Below are 25,693 nucleotides of genomic sequence, written 5' to 3' on the forward strand. Positions count from 1 at the left end.
TCATCCAACTTCTTACTTTTACAGATGAGTAAACTAAATTTCATGGTAAATCACACAGCTAGGAAGGCTGCAAGGAAACTTAGTGTTCTTTTACCTGCCCCTTGGTAACTGTAAGGACTCTCTTTTCCAGCCACATGGAAAAAATACATGTTAACAATTTGCAACGGTTATTATTTTGTGAAAAGAAACATAAAATACAGTTTAAAAATCAATTTTATAGAAAACTAGAGGCCTGGTGCACAAAATTCATGCAGGCCAGGTCCCTAGGCCTAGCCGGTGATCAGGGCTGATTGGGGCCTTCTGGCTGCCAGCCAGGGCCTTCCTTCCCGGGCTGCCGGCTGCTGGCCGAGGCCTTTCTTCATTCCACGCCACCCCCTGGTGGTCAGCGCACATCATAGCGAGCAATCAGATTCCCAGTCTCCCACTCGAACTCCCAAGGGGACACTTTGCATATTAGCCTTTTATATAGAGAGATATGCTAGCCTCTAAAATATTTATCTAAATTCCCTATGTATGGTTTGAAAATAATAAGCAAACCTCACAAAGTACACTGGCCTGTGTGTGTGTTAGCCAATAAATATTTACTGACCATTGTTTAAATGCCCAGGTAAATGCTGGGTGCAAGGCAAACAGGTATATGACGTAATCCTTAACCCAAAGGCTCTGCAACTAACCTTGTGAGTGACCTTGACTTCTGGTCCTCTACTTCCTCATCTATAAAATAATTGACCAAATATATCTGAGGTCCTTTCTAAATATAAAAAGCCTATATGATAATTCATTAGGATTTGTTATATTAAAGGGGCAGATTCAGCAACAAAGCAGGTTGCAAATTCACATATAATTGAGAGCATTAAATCACTACCAAATCTTCTTTTAGTATCATAGCTATCTATTCAGTCTTACACTTTTTATTTTTTCCATACTGTTTTACCCATGTGGTTTAAATTATCATGTATTTAAACAACTACTCTTCTTTTCCAATGTTTAAATTCTCTCATTTACCTACTGATGTTGTCAGCATACTATCAATTTTCTACAGACATTCATACAGTTGACTTACCCCAAACAATAAAAATTAACCCTATTTTAATAGAATTATGTGGGGAGAAATTATATGTATATTATTTGGAAAAATCTAATGGCAAATTTCTATGAATAATAACTAACTTCAATTTTTGGTCTCTTGAAGTTGACAAATTATGTTGATATTTGTCAAAATCAGAATAGAGAAAATAATTCATTTGTAAACAGCCCTTTTTCCACACAGGTATTAGTTTGATTTGGGACAGAAAAACAATAAAGTTAATTTCAAAATCTACTTAATAAGTTTAAAAATAGTTTTATAATTTTTTCCTATTAAGAAATAGAAAGTTATTAAATGTAAAAACTATTTACTTTATCGTTATTCTTCCATGTAACAGAATATTTTTAAAAATCAACTAAATTGAATTTTATATTAAATAAAACTTCCCTATTTATTTGGACAGTTATCTCCTGCTGAGCAAAAGCTGATTCATTTACTTCCTAACAGACCAGCTTCTACAACTGCACTGAAAATTGTATTTTACTGATATCGTTGCTTACATGCAATTGCATACTATCAAAAGAAAGGCAATAATATGAATCTTGTAACACAATAACATAAACCAAATTCAATTTATAAAGTTATAAATTCTAAGAAAGAAATGATGTTATTTTACTTTTTCATTTCTTAAAAACTAAAAGCATTATAACTTAGTCCTAAGAAGCTTTTCTATTTCAAATTCTAAGCAATATTTAGCTAAAATTTTGCTACAACTGAAGGGGAATGATTATTTAGCTTAGGAAAACAGGATTAAGAAATAAAGAACATATAAACAGTTTAATGGTGAGGCTTTCCACATAATGTTAACAAAACTGAGTAAGTGCTTCACACAGAACTATGAAGAATACCGAACTCAAAAACCTAGATGACCTAAGGCAAACACAGTAGACTAGACTGGGCACCAGTGTCTGGTTAATCACAAAAGTTGTACAGTTATACATAACAGTAAGATGGAAAGGATCTGCTGATTTTGTGGATGTTGAACAACAAAGAAACAATAATAAACCAGAAATCTGAGCAGATGTAGTGATTTACCTAATCTTCTCACATGTTCAAAAAAAATAAGCACTAAAGACTATGCTAAAAGAAATATGTTTGAGTGTAATTTAAAAAACACTCCCCCAAAATAAGAAGCAGTATAAAATTAGGAGGTTAAACAGCACCTAATTAACCCAACTGGGGAACACTATTATCTTAATGTCCTTCCCACAGAATCCAGAAGGGGATTCTCAGGACGGGGAAGAAATCTCAAGCTGAAACTTTTCCAAAAAAGTAGTCATGTCTGATCACTCTGAAGGGCAAAGCTCAGAGCCATTAGAACAGAAACACCAAGGTTCGCAGCCCAGGGACAGGGTGACAAAGACATTATTACAAAACAACTGGTCGCTGTGCTACTCCGCCGCTGGAAACCCGTAGCATCCTACCTTTTTAATCTTTTTGATGTCTGGATCATCCTCTTCTTGATTGCTTTGGTAAGGCCGCATTCTTTCCTTGGTTTTATTAAGAGCAATAATCTAGAACACAAAATAGGTCCATTTCATGAACTGAAAAATACTGGATTATTGCCATAACTCATAAGAAGTCATGCCTACAAGGTAGCTTCTGAGGTCCTCAGGAAACATTCAGTTTTTATTCACTCTCTCTGCCTTTGGTGCTGTGGCAGGGGAAGCATGAACTTCACCCCAAGCCTGTATTGGTTTGTTACTAACAAGTTATAAGAAGTTCCTGTGGAAGCGTGAACTAGGATCTGGGTTAGGAAATGTTGGACCAAACACCACCCTAACGGCCAGTGATGACCAAGCCAGGCCTTCTCAGGAGCTGAGGGACATGTCAACCATCTTGCTAAAGGTAGCTTCCTAAAATGTCCTGTGGTCTCCAAATGCAATGACACTCAGCTCAATGCTCATGCTTGCCGGGGGGAATCATTAGCCTGTGTCCGTCCAACTACACACAGTACAGCAGCCTCACAGATCTCCTTGGGGAAACGGTAACTGCATTGGGAGCTTCAGACCCATGAGGTTGGTTCCAGCCGGCCAAGGAAAGGTTAAAACATAAAAAGGATTGAAACAACCTGGGACCTTTTTCTATCTCCAGCTCAATTCTGTGACCTGCGAGGGGCAACTCAAGACCAGATGGCCTCTCAACTGCATTGAGTAATAAAATTCACCGGACTGCCACTCTATTGCAGGCTCTTACAAATGTAAGAGCCTTTATAGATTTACTAACAAGCAAACACAGAGCTACGGGCTCATAATTGCTCCCTCTGAACTGTCTACATTTTATCCTCAGGACTAAATACACATCTCCACCATGTTCTGGCAGAGAAGTGGGAAAATAAAAGGAGTAGAAAATAAATTATGTCTCTTGTAAAGCAACCACACAAGACATACCTGCTACTGACAGTTTTTAACTGCAGTCTATATTCAGACTAAAATACAATGTAGTGAATACAGAGAAGCACACACAGATAAATATTGGGGAACATCGCTTGCTGCTAACTTTCTTTTACAGAGGAAATGCTAACCTCTTTCACTTAGCAGACAAGCATCTGCTCTAGCTTACTGTGGCAAAGAAAGAACACAATAATTTTGTTTTAAATTACAGTGCCTGATATAGTATTTAAAAGGCAGGTTTGTTAAGTTTTCTGTTGTTTTTTTCACTATATCAGATTTCAGGGTTGACTCGGGAAGTGAACAACACTAATGATATGGTGAGCATGATCTGCAACTTATCATCACCGGAGAAGCAAGCAGATCCCAGATGGAACCAGCTTATGCCCATGCTCTATACACTGGAGGTGATGAGCACAGGCAGCAGCAGGTGAAACCCCTCACAGGATTCACAGAGTATGTCTAAGAGAAAGATGTGAGGAAACGAAGAAGAAAGTGTCGTCCAATACCAGAAAAGTGATAAAATTACCAAGGCTGAGGAACCTGAATTATTTCTGTCAACAAGGATATAATTAGTAGTAGGTTTCATTCTATCCTATTCTTCTCTTTGAAGCTAAGAGATACTAATGCACTGCTGGTCAGAAAGAGGGGGGAAAACTCATTTTCTACATTCCTCTTCAAATCTTTAACTATTGAACACTTCCCATGAGGAATGACAAGAGAGCAAGAAAAGGTATATATATATAGTATACACACACACACACACACACACACACACACACACACACACACACAGGCTTCTTGGAGAGAGGGAGGACCAGGCACACTGCCATTGTTGCAGACACTAGACCACCTTTCGCTCTAACCTGGTATCAGTCTCACTACCTAGGAGTATAGAGCTTGAAGTTCATGCTAAGGGGGTGGGGGAAGAAGAGGGATGTAGGAATTCCAACTTCAGGGAAAAAATGCACCCTAACTAATGTCTTATATTTTACTTTAAACGTGTTTTTCAAAATTCGAGAGAGGAGACGTTGGACTCCTGAAATCTAGAAAAAGGAAAGTCATTATGAATTCATTTTTTGTCCTTCTTTAGTTATCATTTAGGTTTAATTGAATCTATGATAGATTCACAATTACCATTACTCTAGGAGTCCATCTGGAAACAGTTAAATATTGTAGTCAACTCTGCATATCCGGTCAAATGAAGGATATCAGGAGCACAAATAATTAAAAAACAGCCTATAATCCTGATGTTTATTGAAGCATATTTGCCATAATTTTAACATAGAGTCATTCCTAATGGAGATCAATAGTTTGGCCGTGTGTGTTGAAAGCATAGAAACTAAGTTTGGGATTAAAAATTTACCCTGATAGGCCTTAAGTAATCATAAGCAGATGACAGTAAACATGAAACAATGAGGAAGAATCCATCAACTGGGAAGTACCTCTGATTTAAGCCTTTCGATTTCGGTATCTTGATCTTCGAGTTGATGCCGTAGTTGGTTAGCTGCAATTTTTTCTGTCTCTACGATCTGAACTAGATGAATGTACTTCTGCATTAACACTTCCCTCTCAATCAAAATGTCTGCATAACTTGGGAGAAAAGTAGTTAGTCATTGAGGTATTGTTCTACTATAGTTCCATTTAGAAAAGCATGCACTACATTTTAAGGTGAAGCATAGCTTGTTTGGCTAACTTTACTTTATGTAAACATTAACTTTGGTTTACATTTGGTATCCCCCATCTATAAAGAAGTTGAATCATAATCATTTTACATATATTGTTTTCACAGAGTTCATTTAACTTTTGGCTTATGTTTGGCATCCTTTAACTGTATAGAAATTGAATCACTATCATTTTACATATTTTTTATTAGAGTTCATTTAAGGACAGCTGCCACCCACAATTTTAGTACATCAGTGAGGCAAGTGCAAGGGAAATCTATTGTTTTATAAAGAAAATAGGACATCTTTTTAAACAATGAAACTGAAGTCTTTTGAATTGATGGCACATACTTGATTTCCAGGGATGATATTCGAAATATTTCACTGGGTAAGGCACTAGTCAATCAGAACAGACTTGCCACCAAGCAGAATAAATGAAACAATCAACAGAATTGGCACTGGCTGAAAAGAACTATGATGACTGTACCAACAACCACCAGCCTTGCTTAGCTCTGTTTAGGATTTTGAGACCACTGACTACCCTTGCACTTTCAGAAGCAACAGAAGTAAAAAATTTAATTTTGGAAATAAGTATAGATTCTTTGAGCCCTAACTCCAACAATCTAACCCAGTGGTTCTCAACCTTCTGGCCCTTTAAATACAGTTCCTCATGATGTGACCAAAGCATAAAATTATTTTCATTGCTGCTTCATAACTGTAATGTTGCTACTGTTCTGAATCGTAATGTAAATATCTGATATGCAGGATGGTCTTAGGCGACCCCTGTGAAAGGGTCGTTCGACCACCAAAGGGGTCGCGACCCACAGGTTGAGAATCGCTGAATTCTAACCTATGTCCATTTCTTTGATCAAATGTGATAAAGGCAAACTCACTGTGAGATTTTTATTGACTATGCCAGTCTGTGGCATCTAAATTTTGTCTCCAGATCTTCTTGCACTATTCAAGGTGGTAAAATGGATGTTCTTCCATTCACATAATCTTTCCCAAACGGTATAACAATAGCAATAATTAACAATAGTTTCTATTTACTGAATGTGTAGGGAATACCATACATATTCTCATCTCATCCTCCCAGTAACCCGAGAAGATAGGTTTTATCATCCCAATTGTACAGAGAAAGAATCTGGTCCTCAGAGGTCAGACAGCTAGTAGGTGGCAGGGCTGAGTGGGATTCCAATCAAGGTCTGTCTGACTCTAAGCCCATGTTCTTAACCACAAGCTAAACTTGCTCTAGTGAGAAATAGTGCACTGGATATAAACAAGAATATTGCATCAGATATGTTTTGAGATATAAACCCAATCTTCTACCCACTTACATCTTTGAGAATGTGGGCCTAGCAGCTATGTTTGTACCACAAAACCTGCCCTCAATGACCACATTAAACTGGCCTAAAAGGATATAACTGGCCCAAGCTAAACCACTTAGATTCTTTCTCCCTAGAATCTGGAATTGTGCCTCTTACCTATGTGCTTGAACTGAGAAGATTTGAACTTGGAAACAGGTTGGCATTGTTGGGCAGCAGTATTTGGCCACATCTATGCCAAAAAAAGGTGAGTCTTCCAAGAGAGAAAAGAATAGTGAATGTTCAGAAGAGAGACAGGAGACACAGAAAGTCTGAGTCAGAAAAATAATGACTACCTGGTTCCTGTCAGCTTTCTAGTTTACAGGTCAATGAATGTGCTAAGCAATACACCAGACATGGCTGAAAACTAAGCTGGGTAGTTGGTGAGATAAAGAACATTGAACAAAAATACAAAGAGATTGGAAATAAAAGAAAAATTGAGCAATATGGAGTATAGATCCAAGAAGTGTACTAGCTGTCATATGAAAGTTCAAGAAGGAAAACAACAGAGACTGTGATGTGTGTGTGTGTTTGTGTGTGTGTGTGTGTGTGTGTGTGTGTGTGCTGGCGGGGGGGGGGGTGTGGAGAGAAGCATCAAAACATGAAAGAAACCTTCCTTGAACTGACCATGGCACAGTTCAAATATAAAATGTAATCTAGACAGGATAAATGAAAGCAATTCATACCTGGACACGTCTTGGTAAAATATCAGAGCTCTAAGGGTAGAGAAAAAATTATAAAAGCTTCCAAAGAGAAACCACGGGTAATCTAAAGAAAGTGAGAATCGCCCTAACCAGTTTGGCTCAGTGGATAGAGCGTCGGCCTGCGGATTGAAGGGTCCCAGGTTCGATTCCGGTCATGGGCATGTATCTTGGTTGCGTGCACATCCCCAGTAGGGGGTGTGCAGGAGGCAGCTGATCGATGTTTCTAGCTCTCTATCCCTCTCCCTTCCTCTCTGTAAAAAACCAATAAAATATATTTAAAAAAAAAAAAGAAAAGAAAAGAAAGTGAGAATCAAGATGGCATACTTCTCAATCTGTAACTTGAGATGCTATATCACAATAGAGAATTTAAGGGGAAATATTTTTAATTTAAATTCCTACCCCAGGCAACCAATCAACAGACTTAGTGCCAGTTCCAAACAAACAAACAAACAAACAAACAAACAGTTTGGCAACCTCCACACTTACAACAGGAGAAAAATTATGAGGAGTTTTCCCAACCAAATAGAACAGAAAACAAAGACATAAGATGACATGGAATGCAAGAATACAAGCCAGAGAAAATAAAGGAAGCTAGAAAGACATGAGAAGTTAACACATGCAAGATTCTCCTTGAAGGAGAAAATATTCAATTGCATGTGATTACCTTTTATTCGCCATGGGACCAAACATCAACCTTGATACTTTGGTACACAATATTTGTATAACAGGATGTAAATGCCCCTTATTGCTTTTTAATTTTCAGAATCAACAGAGGCTTAAATTTAGAGCAAAGGAGCTAAATGTTTAAAAGTTTATAGATAGAGAATAAATAATAAAAGTAAACAAGGGAACAGGATTCTAAAGCATGAAGGACTCTGTAAAATAATAGAAAATCTCAGGTTTTCATCCTGCATAAGATGCCAGAGCTTGGATAGAAGGCATGGCAAGATCTGACTTTTTAATAGGCTCACCCTGGCTGCTGAGAGAGAAAGGACAAAAGTAGGGGTTGAAGTAAGGGAAGCTAGTTGGAGGTTCCACAATAATCGAAGTAAAAATGTTAAAGATTGGCCCAGCACCTGACATGGTGTCTAGCACCTGACATGGGGTTGGCACAAAATATTCATTCAAATGAAAAGTCACTGTCAAATGAAAAAAAACACACCATCTAATATGATTTATTTTCATGGCTTGTTCTTCACACAATAATTTTCATTTTTTGTAATTTTAAAGTTATTCGAGTTATTTCATTGGGTCCCCATAGATGCCTAACTACTCTCACTGAGATAGTCTCTGGCCATTAAATCAACATGGCAAAAGCCAACTCATCTGTCAAATACCAGCAGATGGCAAGTTTGAGGTATATGTACAAATATGTAAAATATTCATGTGTAATATTTATAATCAAACCCAAACCACCACTATTCCATATAGGATCAATGGAAACATTCCAATAAAATCCTGAAGAGTCCAGTCAAAGGCACAGTATAAAATCATAAGCCTTAATTATTTTTACAGAAGAATAAAAATTCTATTCGCTGAACAAAGAATTATTAGATGGGCCAGAACCTCATCCTAGTTACTTTGATTAAAGACATACTTACGAAAGAGAAAGTAATATTATAGCTAATATGCTAATGAGATATAAAGAATAAGAACTAGAGTAAAACTCAAACTGAAAAGTCATATAACAAGTAACTAAAGAAAACTGCTCCTAGCTCCAGGATTATGCTCAATTTTATTGAGAAAAGTCTTATGAACAACATTCCTCCTCTCAGGGTACGACAGTGTCTCTGGGAATTGGGAAAACCCGATCCTGGGTGACAGTGCAGTGCCCCACTTAGCAGTTCTTGGCCTGGCAGCAGCCGCCCAATAAGCTGCACCAGGCCTCTGGAGCATTCTGTACTCACGGCTGCTTCAGCATTACCACCTTCCGTTTTTTTCTGGCTCTCAAATTCTCTTATATCAATAGTTCCACCCCACTGACTAATTAATATTTTTTATGTATCACATTAGCATGAGGTTCTCACACTATATCACTCTCACTAATCTCCTCTCTCTTTACAGCCAGCTCTCCTCTCCTAAGCTGTCCCCTTTACAATGACTGTACATTGTTTTTGCAGCCTGTGAGCCCTAAGGATCAACTGAGTTAGTGTTTTTGATTGTCCTAATGTCTATAACTAAATCAACCATGGTGGGCAGATTTGACCAAGGAAACAAAGATGAAGTATCAGGTTATTGGAAATATCCAAAGTTTCATACCAAATTAGCAGACCACTTATGGAAAAAGCACAGACTTCATTGCTATTAAAATGCTTTGGCTTCACATCATTCAGATGAAAATAAGACTGAGTCTTGCTAGCAGTTTCTCATGAACTGGGGCCAGTAATATGTGATTAAATTATCTTTAAATGTGTCAGTGTTCTCAAAATACAATAATGGTCAACTACAAGCAAAAGTTTAAAACAAGCTTCCTGGACCAGGTCAAACTTTCAAATGAGAATTTTATTTCCAAAACAATTTTTCCCTGAGCCAGATCTAAGGGAGAATCCAACTCTACATCTCAGAAAATGGCCCAAAGGGCTTCTCAAAGCCAGCTGGGGCAAGTAGATTCAGCTCTGAGTACAAAAGCCAGCAGCAAGAATGTGATTTTCATGGCACAAAAAGACAGCACATCGGCCTGGTACGGAGAAGCCATCCCAGGAAAACAGCAGTGACCAAGAGAGGGGTTCAGACCAGTCCCTGTTTCTGTGTAGTATCGGCAGGAGGACTGTTGCTCAGAAAAAGAACTCAGCTCAGTCATTAGTTAATCAAAAGCTCAGGCTTTTACAAACAAGGACCAATGAAATCATAATTATTGAGCATTTTCTATTAATAAGGCAGCAGTACCTAATTAACGCCATCAAACTGTCCTCTAAAGGTGAAATACTTAGTCAACCAACCAATTGTTTTAATTAGCACAATGCCAAGCAAACGTGGCTGACAAGTTCTTCCTCTGAATCAGTTTCATTAACCTTCTGGCTCTGCTCATGTATTAACAAAGTCAGGATGAATTTCACAGATCCAAGATTATACCAAGAACTCAACTTAATGAAACAGTTATCAAGTTCCCTGGTTTAAAAAACAAAAATGAAAGAAGCATCACAGAGCAAAAAAGTCAAGTAGAAGAACTCAGGTATAAAACAGATGAAAAGGAAGCCATCAAAAAACCTAACCCTGGGCTTCAAAGTCAAAGGAAACGTAAGTATAATGGACCAAAAAGTTAGAACATCAGGACAAAAGATCAATTATTAACCAAATCTTCAAATCCAAAGAGAAGAGAATTTTTACCATTTGGTTATCTAAACCACTGAAGTGTTTCTAAAGTCCGTTTCCTATCAAGATCACACAGGCCCTGGTTTTGATCATTTGCCAATCAATACTGCATAGCTACCAACTCACTTCCACTTATATGACAGTTCTTATGATACAGAAAAAAAATCTATTACTTGAAATCTCACCATTTAAAAAGTAATTTATACTCTGTATTTGGTTACTAGTAGTGCCTGGCTTTTCTGGAATGAAAAAGATAGGCAAATGCGCGTTTTAAATTATTTACTTCACTTTAATTCCCAGGTAGAAGGGAACACAAGTGGTGACAAAGATTGTGTCTGGAAATGACCCAAGGGCCCTACCTTGCCAACTTGATACTTCTTTCACCTTTGAAGCCCTGACCTTCTTCTACAGCAAGTCATTCTACATTAGTTCTAACTCTGGAGCAAAACCCTCAGTCAGAGCCACTGAGAGCAAAGACAGCTGAACAGTGTGCCTAGATCATGATGCCAGCAAGCTGCCCCCAAGGCCCACCTGGAGAACAGCATTTAGTCGCCACCCCTGCACATCTTTGAGAAATATTTTGGAGAAAAGGAACTGAAATATTTTGGAACTAGCACCTTATGCTCTCAACCCTGACCTCACATAAATCCATTTTCATCTCTGAATCAAGGAAAAGAAAAAGAAATGGAAAAGGGAAGAACTGAAGAGAAAGAGACAAGAACGAAGAGAGGTGCAATACTGCACGTTAATTAAAGGTTCTGGAGTCTGATTGACTTGGGTTTAAATCGCAGCTCTGAAGCTAAACAACTTTGTGTTAGATCTTGGCCAATGTGCTTAATCATCATGAACCTCTGTTTTCTCATCTGTAAAATGGGATTAATAATACCCTCCTGGGTAGCTGTGAGAAATAAAGACTGGTAAGTAGGTGAAGCACTTATTGTACTGCCTGCCACAGAGGAGATGGTCAATAAAAATAAGTTGAAGGAAGAAGAGGAGACGGGAGGAGACTTTCAGAGAAAAGTTTCAAGGGTTAAAAGATCAGTCTAAACTCACTCAGAACATTCTCATTGTCTTTATAATCCATCTGAAAATATTTCCTGATCATATACTGTACAATTAGCCTGTGCTTCATTCGGAAATGAATGTGTCCTCATTCTCTTCCCCACTCTCAAGACACAGCTCAGGAAACAGAAATCTCACACATGAAATATGTAAAAAAATAATAATAATAATCTAAATTGTAGTAATTGTTAAATAATCCACATGTAATAATGCAAGTGATTCAGCAATCTGGACAAGGGGGCCAGTGCGAACTGACGTGTGGGGGGAGGTTCCATGAAGGGGTGGAAGCAACATGTATGGACATTTAGAAGGGAAGGCATATCAGGTGAAGAAAAAGGAAGTGTGCCCTAGCTCATGTTTTGCCACTGAAATACTGGGGATATGAGCAGGGAGTTGTGGAGTGAGGAGAGCCTAGATAAGGGAGGGGACAGGCAAAAAGCTGTGAGCAAGGGAGCCATTTGAAGCAAAAAAATGGGCAGGACTTTGGAATTGAATATGAAAATAAAGAGAGAGGTCTGCCTGCGTTCTTTATTTCTCATTCCCTTTTTAGGCCAAGTGTGTTCCTTTCCATCTTCCTGGTATTTCTTAGGAGGAAGCAAAATCACACTCTTCTGTTTCCCTAGACAGAGGCTGGCATCACATTTCCTGATAACCAGGCTACACAGGGCTGGGTCCAGATCCCAGCTCTGCCACGCCCTAGCTGTGCGACCTCAGGCAAACACAGTGCCTTTCCAGGCCTCCCCTTGCTAGAGGGAGTAAAAGAGGCACCTTTCTCATAGACTGTTGAAAAGATAAGTCAATCAACACATTTAATAAATCCCTCAATTGAGAAGCACATAGAACAGTGCCTGGTACATAGAAACAAATCCACAAAAGCGATCTGTTATCATTGCTATTGTTATATCTATTGCCTTTCTTTAGCTAGAAAAAAATAAGCATAGAAAACTCAAAGAATCATCTCACACATGACTAAGGGGGAAGTCTTGAGGGGTAACTCATCTTGGAATTGCAAGTTCTTCCAAAGCTACCACTGACAGTGACATCCCAATGAAAGACCCAGACAATCCAGTGTCACACAGAGGATTTGCGCCCATACCTGGCTTGGTGAATGGCCTCCATCCACTCTTTACCGTCCTGCTGCTCCTCACAGCGCAGCTCCAGTGGTTTCTGACCTTCATGGCCAAAAAGGACAGTAAAGTAATACTGAAGAGAAAAACAGGCAAACAACATTTAGTTTTATATTTCAAGCATGACAGCATAGCAACATAGTATTTCCCCACAAAGGGTATATGTTTACAAAATGCATTTGCATTATGTAAATCATATTTCAAAATGTAAAATCTCTCCCAGTCCCAGTTAGCAATGACTTTGTACCTAGAAGATACAATAGGTTGCATCTTAACACCCCTTCAGCAAGAGTCAACCCACAATATCTCATTAGATGCAGAAAAGGTATTTGATAAAATTCTGCACAAACACATGAATAAAATTCCTTGCAAACTAGAAAGTGAAATTTATGAACCTGACAAAAGATATCTGCCAGAAATTTACTACAAACATTTTACCTAATGGTGAACTATTACAAGCAACGGCGCTAAAATCAAAAGGAAGGAAAGGATGGCAATTATCACCACTTCTATTTACCAATTCTGTCTGGAGGGCAACATAGAAATATAAAAGAAAAAAAGGCACAAGAAATGGGAGCAAAGAAAAAATCATATTCACAGATGATATAATCATCTATATTAAAAGTCATTGAAAATTATTAGGATAAGAACATCCAGCAAAATTGTTGAATATAAAATCAGTATATAAAAATTTATTACACTTTGGTACGATACCAACAATCAGGAAACTTAATCTTGAAAACACAGCATTTGCAATAGCAAGGAAATATTTTTTTAAAAAGCTTAATAAGTATAAAAAATGTTTATCACCTCTAAAAATAAATTAGTCTATAATTTCAATGTATTTCAATAAATAGTTTTTTTGTGGAATAGGTTTGGGGAGGAGTGCCAGGTGTCCAATTTGACAAACTAAATCTAAAATCTGAGTCAGGGGTAGGAGAATGTTTCAACTTAAACCAATCTACTTCAGGCTGGACATATTAATTACCAAACTGAGGCTGTCTGGGAAGGAAATATGACTGTAGAAATTTTTATTATGAGAATGACCACAAAATTCACTGGGCCTGCCCAAGATTTCATCCTGGGGCATGAAAAGAACAGCCCACAGAGCTACTCTGAGAGGGAGAACCAGAGGCCAAAACGCAGGGCTCCTTCTGTTGTCCCACCTTTCCACCCCACCCCCAAACTTCAGTGTGACAGTTAAATACTCAAATGAGTTGAAAACATTGAGAACAATAATCCTGGAGATAAGAGTGTTGAGCACCAAAAAAGAAGAATAAATGGCTAAGAGACTTTGCAGGTTACCTGGGCATAAATCAGCAGCCAGTGGAGGACTGAGCCATGCCTGTGATAATCCATGGCATTGCCCCCCATCCCCCTGCCCTCGCCGGCAGGACTGAGCCCCATGAATGACAAGGCGTCTTTAGTTCTTAAACCTCTTGTGCAATCAGAGGACTAAATGCTATGAATTAGTGGGGGGAGGGACCTAATGATAGGGCCACTGAGAAGGGGAAGAATTGAGTTTAGCACTGTATTCAATAAAGGTCCATTTAAATTTGGGAGAAAAAGAGTGGAAATGCAATACAATAACGAATCAGTGGCTATTCAAGCCCAGATGCCCAGTCCAACGAGAGGAAACAATTAATGAACCAGCCCAATCTATGGAAAGACTGCAACCAGCAACTCATCAGCAGCTGCTGCTCAGGAGCACAATTAAAAGCCACCTTTACAAGACAGCACGGCAATTATGTTAGCAGAGTACATGAAAGATTAAGCCATGTCTCCGGCATAAAAATGAGGGGAAAAATTTTGAGAAATACAAGTTATGTTTCCAGGATTTCAATTTGAAAAATTCAGCTCAACCACAAAAACTAACACTGCCTCTGCAGGTACCTGAGAATTATTGATTTTCAGCCACTCACCAAAATTCTCTCTGTATCTTCTGGCCACACTCTGATATGAACTCTGTATACCAAGGATTTATGTGTCCTGAGTTCTTAGAGGTCCCCTAGGGAGTCAAAAGTCACAGTGGACACTCTGTGTCCTCTGAACTTGCCCACAGCAGGAACTAGAAGTTCCAAAGCACTGAGTCATCATGAAGTGCAAGAAAGAATTAAAAGAGAGTGATGACCTTGTTTATACCTTTAAATTCAGCATCTAAAATGACAGTGATGTCTCTTCTTTTACTTCCTGGATAGTCTCTCCTGTTCCCAAATATTTTCCTCTAAGCAGATTCTCCCCCAAGTGGGGGCCCCGAATTTCTCCCACTACAATTGTGTCTAAAACGGAACTCACTTGCTGCCTTCCTTTCCTCCCTCCCACTCCCTAACGCTCCTCCTCCAACCCCCTGCCCTCACGGCTATTCCTTCTCCTCCTGTCTTTTCTCTGTCAAGAACATCTTTATCCAACAGTCGTCCTAACTAGGACCATGAAAGTCACCCTCAACTTCTCCCCCTCATCAGCCCCACATTTGGTTTCACCAAAGCTCCTTCCTCAGAGCCTGTTCTGTCCAGCTTTGTTGTTCCTCTCCTAGATTACCGCAACAGCTGTGTCCCAGATGACAGATACGACAGCTTTGAAACACGGTATATTATAGCTGATCTCTCTCCCTCCTTGTATCCTGGCTGCTATTACAGCCCAGAGTGGAAGGTTAACAGCCCCCTCCAGAAGGGGGACAGGATGACCTAGGAAAGTCCAGGTGAGTCGGGAACACAGGAGAAGCATGCAGAAAAGAAGTGGCCAGGTAGATACAGAAAGCAAAAGGGGGCAGAGACCATACGGTGTACCCACTGGGGGCTGAAATCCCATAAAAGGGTGAGGAGGTAAAAGGGTGATGACAAAGCCCAAAGCCAAGGAGTTTCTGTATCACTTGCGCTTTGGGGATCTACAGGATGTCATCTCATAGACTGTCCTCTTTCCCCATCCCCATCCTCATGACAACATGGGGTGGTGACCATGTCATGTAAATCAGTAAAACTGGTGTCACAGCAGGTAGCAAAAGACAGGGCCTAAGTTTTGAGTTTAGCTATCCAGAGCAGCGGTCGCCAACCGGTGGTCCGGGGACCACTGGTGGTCCGTGGGGTCCAAAAGGTTGGCGACCGCTGACCCAGAGCCTCCCTAGGTTCTAGTGTGGCTATTCCAAGTGTCCTATGGAGGACTGTGGGGGAGGGGCACCGTCAGACCTCGTGGGGGTGCTATGCAGCCCCAGCAAGAGCCAAGGTGGGACCATGTAAGCAAAATGGACAGCCAGGCCCTGACGGACCTACCAGACTATGGACCAGATGTTACAGGTGACCTACACTTTAGCAACAGATGTCGGCTACACTTTAGAACAACACCAGACACCAGTGGGCACCAGTGGGGAATCCCCAAACTCTGACACACACACACACACACACACACACACACACACACACACACACTCAAGGACATGTGTGTCCCACTTACTGAGGCACCGTCGTAGTGAAATGCAGAGGAAAAAATGAATTACCAAAAGAGACCTTTTACATTGCTGAAGCAGACTGAGTTTACTACTCTCAGCTAAATGCAGGATTTGGTTTTTTCTCTCTCCACTTAGAAATTGGGGAGGGGGTCGCCCTAGCTGGTTTGGCTCAGTGGATAGAGCATCGGCCTGTGGACTGAAGGGTTCCAGGTTCGATTCCGGCTAAGGGCATATGCCTGGGTGCAGGCTCGATCCCCCACAGGGGGCGTGCAGGAGGCAGCTGATCAATGATTCCCTCTCATCATTGATGTTTCCATCTCTCTCACCCTCTACCTTCCTCTCTAAAATCAATAAAAACATATTTTTCAAAAAGGAAATTGGGGAGAGGGTCTTAAGGAAAAAGTCAGGTAAAATTTAGAAAAATACTTTCTTTGCATATCTAGGTGTAGTGAGGCTAAGTCTGTGACCCTACCTCCAGTCTTACCCAGCTCCTTCAAACCCAACCTAGGTGGCCAGAATTCTCTTTCTAAAAGATAAATCTGAGCTCTCGTGTCTGCTTGCAAACCCTTGCTGGCATTTTCACTCTAAGAGCACACTTTATGCAGGCTGCAGACCCCCTTCATAAACCGGCCCCATTCTCCATTTTTAACCATGTTTCTGCCAGTGCACACTGCACTCCAGCCATCCTGACCTGTCACTCCCGCCAAGAAGACAAGCTCTTTCCTCGACCTCATGCTACTGACAAGACCCTCTATGAAGTCATCAGGCCCAGTGTGAGTCCTGGTTCCCCCAAGTGCTAACAAAAGGTACCAGACCTTGGGCAAGTCATGTAATCTTCCTGAGACTGAGTTTCCTCATGAACAAAATGAAGACAGTGATATAGACCAGCGGTCGCCAACCTTTCCGACCTCACGGACGACTAATATGATTTTTTTTAGGAGATAAATATATTTGTAAAATAATGATCAGAGAACCCCCATTTTATTAATATGAAATGCACCTATTTAATATAACAATATTATAAATACTTATTCAATCATAACAAAATCTTCAAAGGTTGTTTAATTGTAACAAACTTATTAAAGTAAGTTTAATTTTTATGAAATAATTAAAGCTTATTTAAGTATTACACATTTTTAGAGTGTGATATTTGCTCCTGTTTGCTTGAAATCAGTTTATGGGTTTTTGGCTCCAATGACGTTACTGCAAAATGGAGAACCATATTTATTTCAAGCCGAGACCGGTACCGAGTTTTAATTGCTGTGACAGATGAAAATGTTTTTTCGCACAAATATGTTGTTGAAAATCGAATCAAAATTTTCATTGCTTTTTCACTCAGCAATGGGCATTCACTTTTAATGGAGATGCAAAAATGAGGCCTTGATAAGGATGACTGGGATTTAGCTGTGAGACTGTCATCGGATGCCAGGTCCATGAGGCTCTCTTTTTTATTCGTGCTTAAATTGCTATCTTCAATGTTTGCTGCAAATGGATCTATTATCCCCATATTGCCATGACTGGGATCTTCTTTCTCTGGGTAGTAACGACCAAAAGATTCTGTGAGTGATTGTAAGTGCTGTTGAACAATGGTTACCAACTGCCAGTTGACATCCTTCTCTCTCATGTATTCATCAAAGTTTGAAAACATTTGCAGATCTTCTTCAGCCAACCGCCTTTGCCACAGTTATATTTTCTTTTGAAAAGCATCCATTTTACCTCATAGTGTGAACACGTCCTTAAGTTGTCCTTGCAAGGATGCATTTAGTTCATTTAACAGCAAAAAAATATCTACCAGGTGTGCAAGCTTGGCTACTCACTCATCGTCAGAGAAGAGTTCTTGTAATTTCGGATTATTTGGCTGCTGGAAAAATATTTTGACTTCTTCACGCAGGGCAAACAGTTGGGTTAGTATCTTGCCCCTCGACAGCCATCTCACCTCAGCATGAAGAAGAAGGTGAGTGTACTGGGAACCCATTTCTTCGCAAAGTGCCTCAAATATTCGAGAATTGAACGCTTTGTGTCGAATTTCTTTATTATTTTCATAACATCTGATAATACTTTGTGTAGTTCTGGGGACACTTTTTTGGCCACAAGTTGCTCACGATGTATAATGAATGCAGTGTGTAGACAAAAATGTCTGGGTGACCAACATTTTTCACCTTTGCAACAATTCCTGAAAGATGTCCAGTCATGTTTGCGGCACCGTCTGTACATATCCCAATACATTTTTTCCATTCAATTCCATGTTCCAGGAAATAACTATTAAGTGCTTCAAAAATCTCAGAGCTAGCTGTTCCACCCGGCGAGCTGAGTGAACAAAGCAGTCCTTCCTGTAACTCTCCTTCACACTCAGCCCTCACAAAACAAAGGACAAGCGCCTGTTACTTACGTCCGTTGATTCGTCAAGCTGAATTGAATAAAATGGTGAATTTTTCACCATTTTCATAACTTGATTTTCAGTATCTTCAGCCATGTCTTCAATTCTGCGTTTGAGAGTGTTAGCGGACACAGGAATTACTTTCAGTTTCTGGGCAGCCTGCTTTCCCAAAACCTCTTCACAGGCTTGTAACATGCAAGGCTTAATTAATTCTCCAATCGCATCCCGCTTTTTATTTTTCACAATCTGAAGTGCTATCAGACAAGAAGCCTTTAATAAGGATTTATCTCCAACAGTCATTTTTGTTAGAGCAATTACTTGCTTTTGCAAATTTTCACACATTCTTTGAAAATATTCAAGTGGTTTTGTAGCTAAATCCGGGTGATTTGATTGCAAGTGTCTTTCAAGTTTCGAAGGTTTCATGGCATCATTGGATAAACTCTCAGAACACAACACAAAGTGGCCGTGGATCCAACTCACTACCAGGTTCTTGAACAAATTCAAATTTCAAGTAGTTTGAATCATATTTTCTTGACACTTCAAGTTTTTTCTTCTCTCCGCCTCCAGTTCCAATGTTCTTCCTAGTGGTGCCTGACGAGGACTGTGGAGACTCTGACTCATTGTTACAGTGAAGTACACATATTACTATTGTTACTATTAGCATTAGTTACATTATCTTTTGTATTACTAAAGAAATGCAAAATATTCCTTTGCTTTTTTTTTTCACTCATTATGGATTTATTTCATTCGAATCTAAAACCAAACAAGAAATAATAGTTATTAAAGTCAAACTATTTGATGCCATTAAATATAACAGTTAAAGAAAATACACAGTTACATACAATACACAAATAAAATAAAACAATCAGATGAGAATCGGTCATCGCGGAGCGGGTGACTGCTGTAACGGTTGAAACAATACTGAAGCTGCTTGCGCCTCTCTTGTTTTCCCCTCTCTAGTTACTTGAAAGGGGAATTCACAAAATGTAGTACACTCTAGTACATTTCGTGAATTTAGTGCAATGTAAAGGCGAAAACTGTCATTCAGTCAGAATGTAAGAATTTCTTAGAGTACATTTTTTTATTATTATTTATTAGGATTAATAAAACATAAAAAATACAAATAATATCCAAATTTTTCTACGGACCACCAACATTTTCTCGCAGACCACCCGTTGGCGACCGCTGATTACAGACAATATAGGACTGAATTCGTTGACATGCAGTGGCTGGCACCCAGTGGGCACTTGATGACAGTCCATCCCATTCTCTCTCAGTATCTCTCTTTGTCTGACATTCTTCCTCCATCCCCAGTCTCTTCCCCACCTACAAACTCTTACTGAACTTTCATGACTTATGTCATTGAAATGTCAGTTCCTCTAAGAATCCTTCTCTGGCACCTTCTGGAAAAAAGGAGTCCCTCTTTCCTCTGAGTTTTAATAACCACATGCATGCCCCCTCACCTCGCCTTATAGTTGCCCATTCATGAGTCTCTTCCCTTCCAGCCTTGTACTTGGATACCCTTGATCCTAACATGTGCCAGGTACACACAGAGCCCTTAGTAAAGTTTGGTGAATAAATGATCATCAGCAAAGAAACATAAGTTGTAGTTATCCTAGTAAATTTGCTTTGAACAGCCACACCTGATGATCAGCTTCATGACTATATAGTCACATTCAGGTAGGCATCCAGGGAAGAGACAAAACAGCTCTTAAGCTACCAAGTATATCTTTTTATCATGTGATGGAAAACCAGAACATGATGATCTCACAAACCCTAGAAGAGCAATAAGAAAAGATACCACAGGTTGGTAGATTCAGCAGTCATTTTTAAAGATGTCCCAAAATTTACGCAAGAAGTAATTTTGATAGAAAACACAGGTTTATAATTAAAATTGTAAATTTTTTATTGATTCATAAAGTATACAGTATAGGGTTATGTATGGAATAGCATATCAGGTAAATGGCCTCCACGGTTTTGCTGGCACATACGCACTCTTTTGTTGAAATTTTCCATGACCATTTTGCATAAATGTGGCTGAATTTCGATGAGGCTCATTTTCATCTTGATGGCTTGGTTAATCAACAAAATTGTCGCATTTGGGGTTCAGAAAATCCATGAGTGATTGTTGAGAAACAAATGCATCCACAACGTGTCACTGTTTGGTGCGGATTTGGGGCTGGAGGCATCATCGGAACATTCTTAGAAAATGCGGCTGCTCAGGCAATAACAAAGAGTGCGTATGTGCCAGCAAAGCCATGGAGGCCATTCACCCGATATGCTATTCCATACATAACCCTATACTGTATACTTAATGAATCAATAAAATTTTACAATTTTTAATTATAAACCTGTGTTTTCTATCAATTACTTCTTGCGTGAATTTTGGGACACCCTTTACATACAATGACTATAAAATTCTAGAAAGACAACATAATGAACAAACCTAGGAACTTTAAATGTTAGAGTATTATTGGTATCTATTGTAGCTGTATATGAATTTTAATTTTTCAGTTTTCTGGTTTTTATTATAATGGGTTGGCTGCTCTTTATGCTATGTGCTTTTGCAGGGAGAGCAAATGTAACCCAATATGAAAATACAAGTTCACTTAAAACTCTGTCCTTAAGCCTCTGCAAGTTAGAAATGAATTTATAGCAAACAATGGCAATTGCAGGGGGGATGGTATTATAGGACCATTTCTACTTTGATCATCATATTATTTGAATCATTTATAATAAACACATATACTAATAGCTATGTAATCAACACTAAAAATATTTATTCATTTGCAAACCCATGTCCACGTATTTATAATACCACTTATATACCCAGAGAATGTAACTGTTGTTAGTCAAATAAGTAATGTTCAAAGGAAGATTAAAAATCACCGTGGGTTTCCTTAAAAGTATATAGCAGAAAAAGAATGTCTTAAAAAATGCTTTGCCATACGTATTGTTATTTGGATGTTACTGCATGATTTTAAATTATTATATATGTTCTTGAAATATTTCAGTTTTACATTAAGAGAACTAAAGCCAACACTCTGTATTCACTGAGGCACAGAATCCTCTTCAAACCCTTTTCTAGCATGGCCCCTGTCCGGGAGGGTGGGTATTCTCTTGGGTTGTCAGATTTCTGACCCTGATAGTCAGATGCTGGCTGAATAAAGAAGTGGATGCCTTCTCAACTGTGCCTGGCTGGATGACTTACACACATGGGGCTAGTGATCACAGTAACACAGCAGCCTGGGGTGGCAGTGCCTCTGGGACCATGTTAGGGCTCCAAAGGGAAAGGAGCTCTCCAGCCCTCCCTGGGCCTTGGGGTCTGGCCTTTCTAGCCCCCCAAAATGTGAATAACACTATTCAGCCTGGCCAGCGAAGCTTAGTGGTTGAATGTCAACTGATGAACCAGGAGGTCATGGTTCAATTCCTGGTCAGGGCCGTGCCTAGGTTGCAGGCTCGAACCTCAGTGTGGGGTGTGCAGGAGACAGCCAATCAATGATTCTCTCCCAAGCTTGCTGTTTCTATCTCTCCCTCTCCCTTCTTCTCTAAAATCAATAAAAATATTTTTTTAAAAAAAACAACACACTATTCAATAGCCCTCTGCAGACCAGACCACATTTCTTCCCCAACAGCCCTGTGGGTTGCCATGACCAGCCATCCCAGTCAAAGGGAAACTCCAAGTGGTTCACTTCAAGTGATGTGGAGGTGGAAAAAGACATGGATGGCAATTTTCCTGCCTAGGTGCACCTCCAAAACAATAATAAAGTACGTGGTCATGTTATTCTTCCTACGATTCATTACCTCCTCCTCTTTCTCCTCTTTTGCCCTTTCTTCTTTCTGTAACAACATGCAAAGTGGAAGCAAAATACATTTTAAACATTTGTTATATTGATGAAACTGAGTTTTCTGTGCCCTTATACTAAATTTGACTCTGAAGAATTTAACTTCACCCAATTCATTTCCTGAATCGTGACCAGCGCTGTGTAAGAGAAAGTGTCCCATCCCTGAGCCCTAAAGGCACAGGAGAATCGCTCTAACTCTCATCTGCTGCCGCAGCCCAGTAGCATGTGAGGGAGAGCTAAGAGAAGACAGACTGAAGATAACAGGAAGGTGGGCATAAGAAAGGGAAACATTTCATGTTTCTAGATACCATTCCCTCCCCTTCTCCTCCCAGCATTCTTACTCTTTTGTACTTCCTGTCTTTGAAATGTTACTTGCAAGGGACTTCTCATTGCATCTGGTCATCATTTAGGCTAGCTGGTGGGGCACTGACTGAAGAACAAAAGTCTAAAGCATTGTACCCTTGACCCAGCTCTCTTGGTCTCCAGGAGAGAAAGCATTTCCCCTTCCTGCCTCAGTAAATGTTTTTATATACTGGGGTCATTTTTTTTTCCTTTATTGATAAAGGTATTATATATGTGTCCTTATCTCCCCATTGCCCCCTCCACCCCACCCCCACTCATGCCCTCATCCCCCTAGTGCCTGTGTCCATTGGCTATGCTTATATGCATGCATAGAAGTCCTTTGGTTGATCTCTCCCCCTTCCTCACACCCTCCCCTGCCTCCCCTCTGAGGTTTGACAATCTGATCTTTTTGTTTTTAGTTTATTTTTTATTATTGACACTATTACAGGTGTCCCTTATTTCCCCCCACTTCCTCCCTTCACCCAGCCCCTGCCCCACCCCAGGGTTCACCCCACTATTGTCCATGTCCACAGCTCTCTCTCATGGGCACTTTTAGCTCCAAAGAAGATTCTATGTAAATTAAAGGAGACTGATTTTACAATTACTCCATCTTTTCATATCATGGTTATATATTGAAGCTCATTCTTTAGTGTTAAAACCTATGTCAGATCATCCAACTACCTCTTCCAGGCCTTCTTAACAAAGACCTAAGATGCTGAAGGTTTTTCTCCTTCCCTATTGGTTCACTTCCCTTTCAATGCCAAGATTCAGAGTTCTTGCCACGGGTGCATTTGCCTCAGTACAAGCCAACTTCATAGATCCACACCAGCACCTGAGCAAGCAGTGTGGCTCAGCAGGAATCCCAGGCTACGTGCCAGGACATCAGGGGTCTCCTCCTGCCTCTGTGAACTCCGGCAAATTCCTCTGTGTTCAGTTTGCTCTTGGGCCAAGTAAAAAAGAAGAGGCTACCTCTCCCACTAATCCCCAAGGTGAAGATCAAATACAATAATACACTTCAGAGTGCCTTGAAAGGCATGAGGTGTGTCTTGTCATTGCCAGGGAGGTGAAATTGCCACATCTCACCTGGGAACCAGTCACCTCAAGTATGCCTAGGACCCTGAACTCAGACAAGATCTGCAGAACAGGGTAGTTGGAGTATTCATTCTTTCCGTCCCCTCCCCCCTTGCTTTCCTCAGTATGTGGGAGAAGAAGAAAAGAATGTATTAAAATTATAAACCAGCACACTGGGTACTTAGTAATTAAGAAGAGGTCATGCTGTTTTTGTTGTGGTGGTTATTTGTTGGTTGTTTAGAGCTTGTGAGGTTTTCTGTGTGGTTGTTTGAGATTCATGATGAAAAGACTCCTAGTTATCCCAAAGGCTTAGGGAAGAGCTGTATGTTGAAGCTTCAATGACATGCAAGAGATTGCTGAATGATTTGTGCCACAGAACCCAATACACAGACTTTAAATTTGAAACTATAAATAAAGCGAAGCATTAGCATGCACAAAATCCACAGTATGCTGCAATATCAGCTTTTAAGAACTAGCTCGGATGTATTCTTCTATTAAATGTATTTAGATGTTAATTGAGCCAGAATTTAATTTAGAATCCAGCTCAAGGAGTAAGAATTTAACTGCCTCCTTCTGTGGTTTTCTAGCACAACAGGAAAAATACATTGTGTCTGGCTTCCAAGTTTCACAAAGAACTGAAATTAAACTGTGCTCATTGGAGAGTGACAAGGTCAAGGGGTCAGAAAACCTGTCGTTTTAAGAATGGCTAAAAGAACTTGATATATGTTCTTTAAATCTTTGAGAGCTTTCCTATAAAAATTAGAACAGGGAAACTTTCATGGACCAAGAGATGTGAGTTCCCATAAATTACAAGGCATGTGGTGCTTGGTGGCTCAAGTCTTCTATCCTGGCCTCTCCTGAACTAATCTGAAACCTCTAACTTCACAGGTTCTAAAGAATGAAATCTCCAAAACCTTTTTACTTCATGTCCCTTCATCACTTTCTCAATTCAATCATTGGTTTTATTTATTCTCCATTTGCCAACCATATTCTCATTTTTGCAGAAAGTGTGTACAATGAAAATGTATGCTGTTAACACCCAGGGCGATTCATACCACTTAACGAAGTGAACATGTTGACACAGAGACTTGAGCAAGTGTTCGAAAAAAAAAATTAAAGGTGTTTAAAACTTAAGTTGCTGGAAAACAAATTCACAGTCATATCTGCAGGTGTCTGCATATCTGCGGTAAGAGTTAAGACCACCTGGAACATTGTACCACTTTAGTAGATATGACATAGAAAGAGCTTAATATTATGTCAATAAGTCAAGAAGCAAGATTTAGAGCAAAGGCGATAATGCAACTAACACTTCATTCTAAAAGAAAAATAAATGTATGTAGCATCTATTTACTTATAATGTGTATGTTTATAAATGGATAAATATACTGAAAACACATACTAAATAAAGAAAATTCAAAAGCCAACCCCATCATTGAGTAATTCTACTTCCTAGAAAGACACTCATGTTCTCAAAGAGCACTTACAATATAACTTTAATAGCAAAAAAAAGAGACAATCTAAATGTCTATTAGTAAAAAGATAGCTCGACACACCACAGCATATCATGAATAAGTAGTTTAAAAGAGTCAGTTTTACATGTATCAACATGAATAAAACAGGCAGTAAAAGCAAGCTAGAGAATAAATACAGAATTGTTAACATTTGTGAAAATTATTAATAAAACTAAGTGAAAGGAGGCATACCAAAATGTTAATAGTACTTGTTGTTCATACATTGTATGCATATTTCAAGTTAGCCAGAATGAGCACATATATTTTAAAAACACAGATATAGTCCTATGTGTAGTAGAGATGTGAAAAATACTCGTTAGAGTAAATAGACAATAATTCTACTAGACATTTTCCTGCTTTAAAACAAACAAATATGCTGAAGCATAGCAATGAGA

At 39.4% G+C, this 25,693-nt stretch overlaps 1 protein-coding gene across 3 annotated transcripts in view; it reads right to left on the reverse strand.

Annotated features, from left to right (window-relative positions):
* The window catches only part of RASGRF2 (Ras protein specific guanine nucleotide releasing factor 2), a 190,902-nt gene that overhangs the window by 116,751 nt on the left and 48,458 nt on the right, over positions 1-25,693 (reverse strand). For all 3 annotated transcript variants that reach the window (XM_059694194.1, XM_059694193.1, XM_059694195.1), the window contains exons 2-4: positions 12,680-12,786; positions 4,923-5,070; positions 2,512-2,601 (exon numbers count right to left, since the gene is read on the reverse strand). In XM_059694194.1, the coding sequence (XP_059550177.1) occupies positions 2,512-2,601; positions 4,923-5,070; positions 12,680-12,786 (345 nt within the window). The remainder of the gene's footprint in view (positions 1-2,511; positions 2,602-4,922; positions 5,071-12,679; positions 12,787-25,693) is intronic.

Source organism: Myotis daubentonii, chromosome 4, assembly GCF_963259705.1.
Source record: "Myotis daubentonii chromosome 4, mMyoDau2.1, whole genome shotgun sequence".
NCBI lineage: Eukaryota > Metazoa > Chordata > Mammalia > Chiroptera > Vespertilionidae > Myotis > Myotis daubentonii.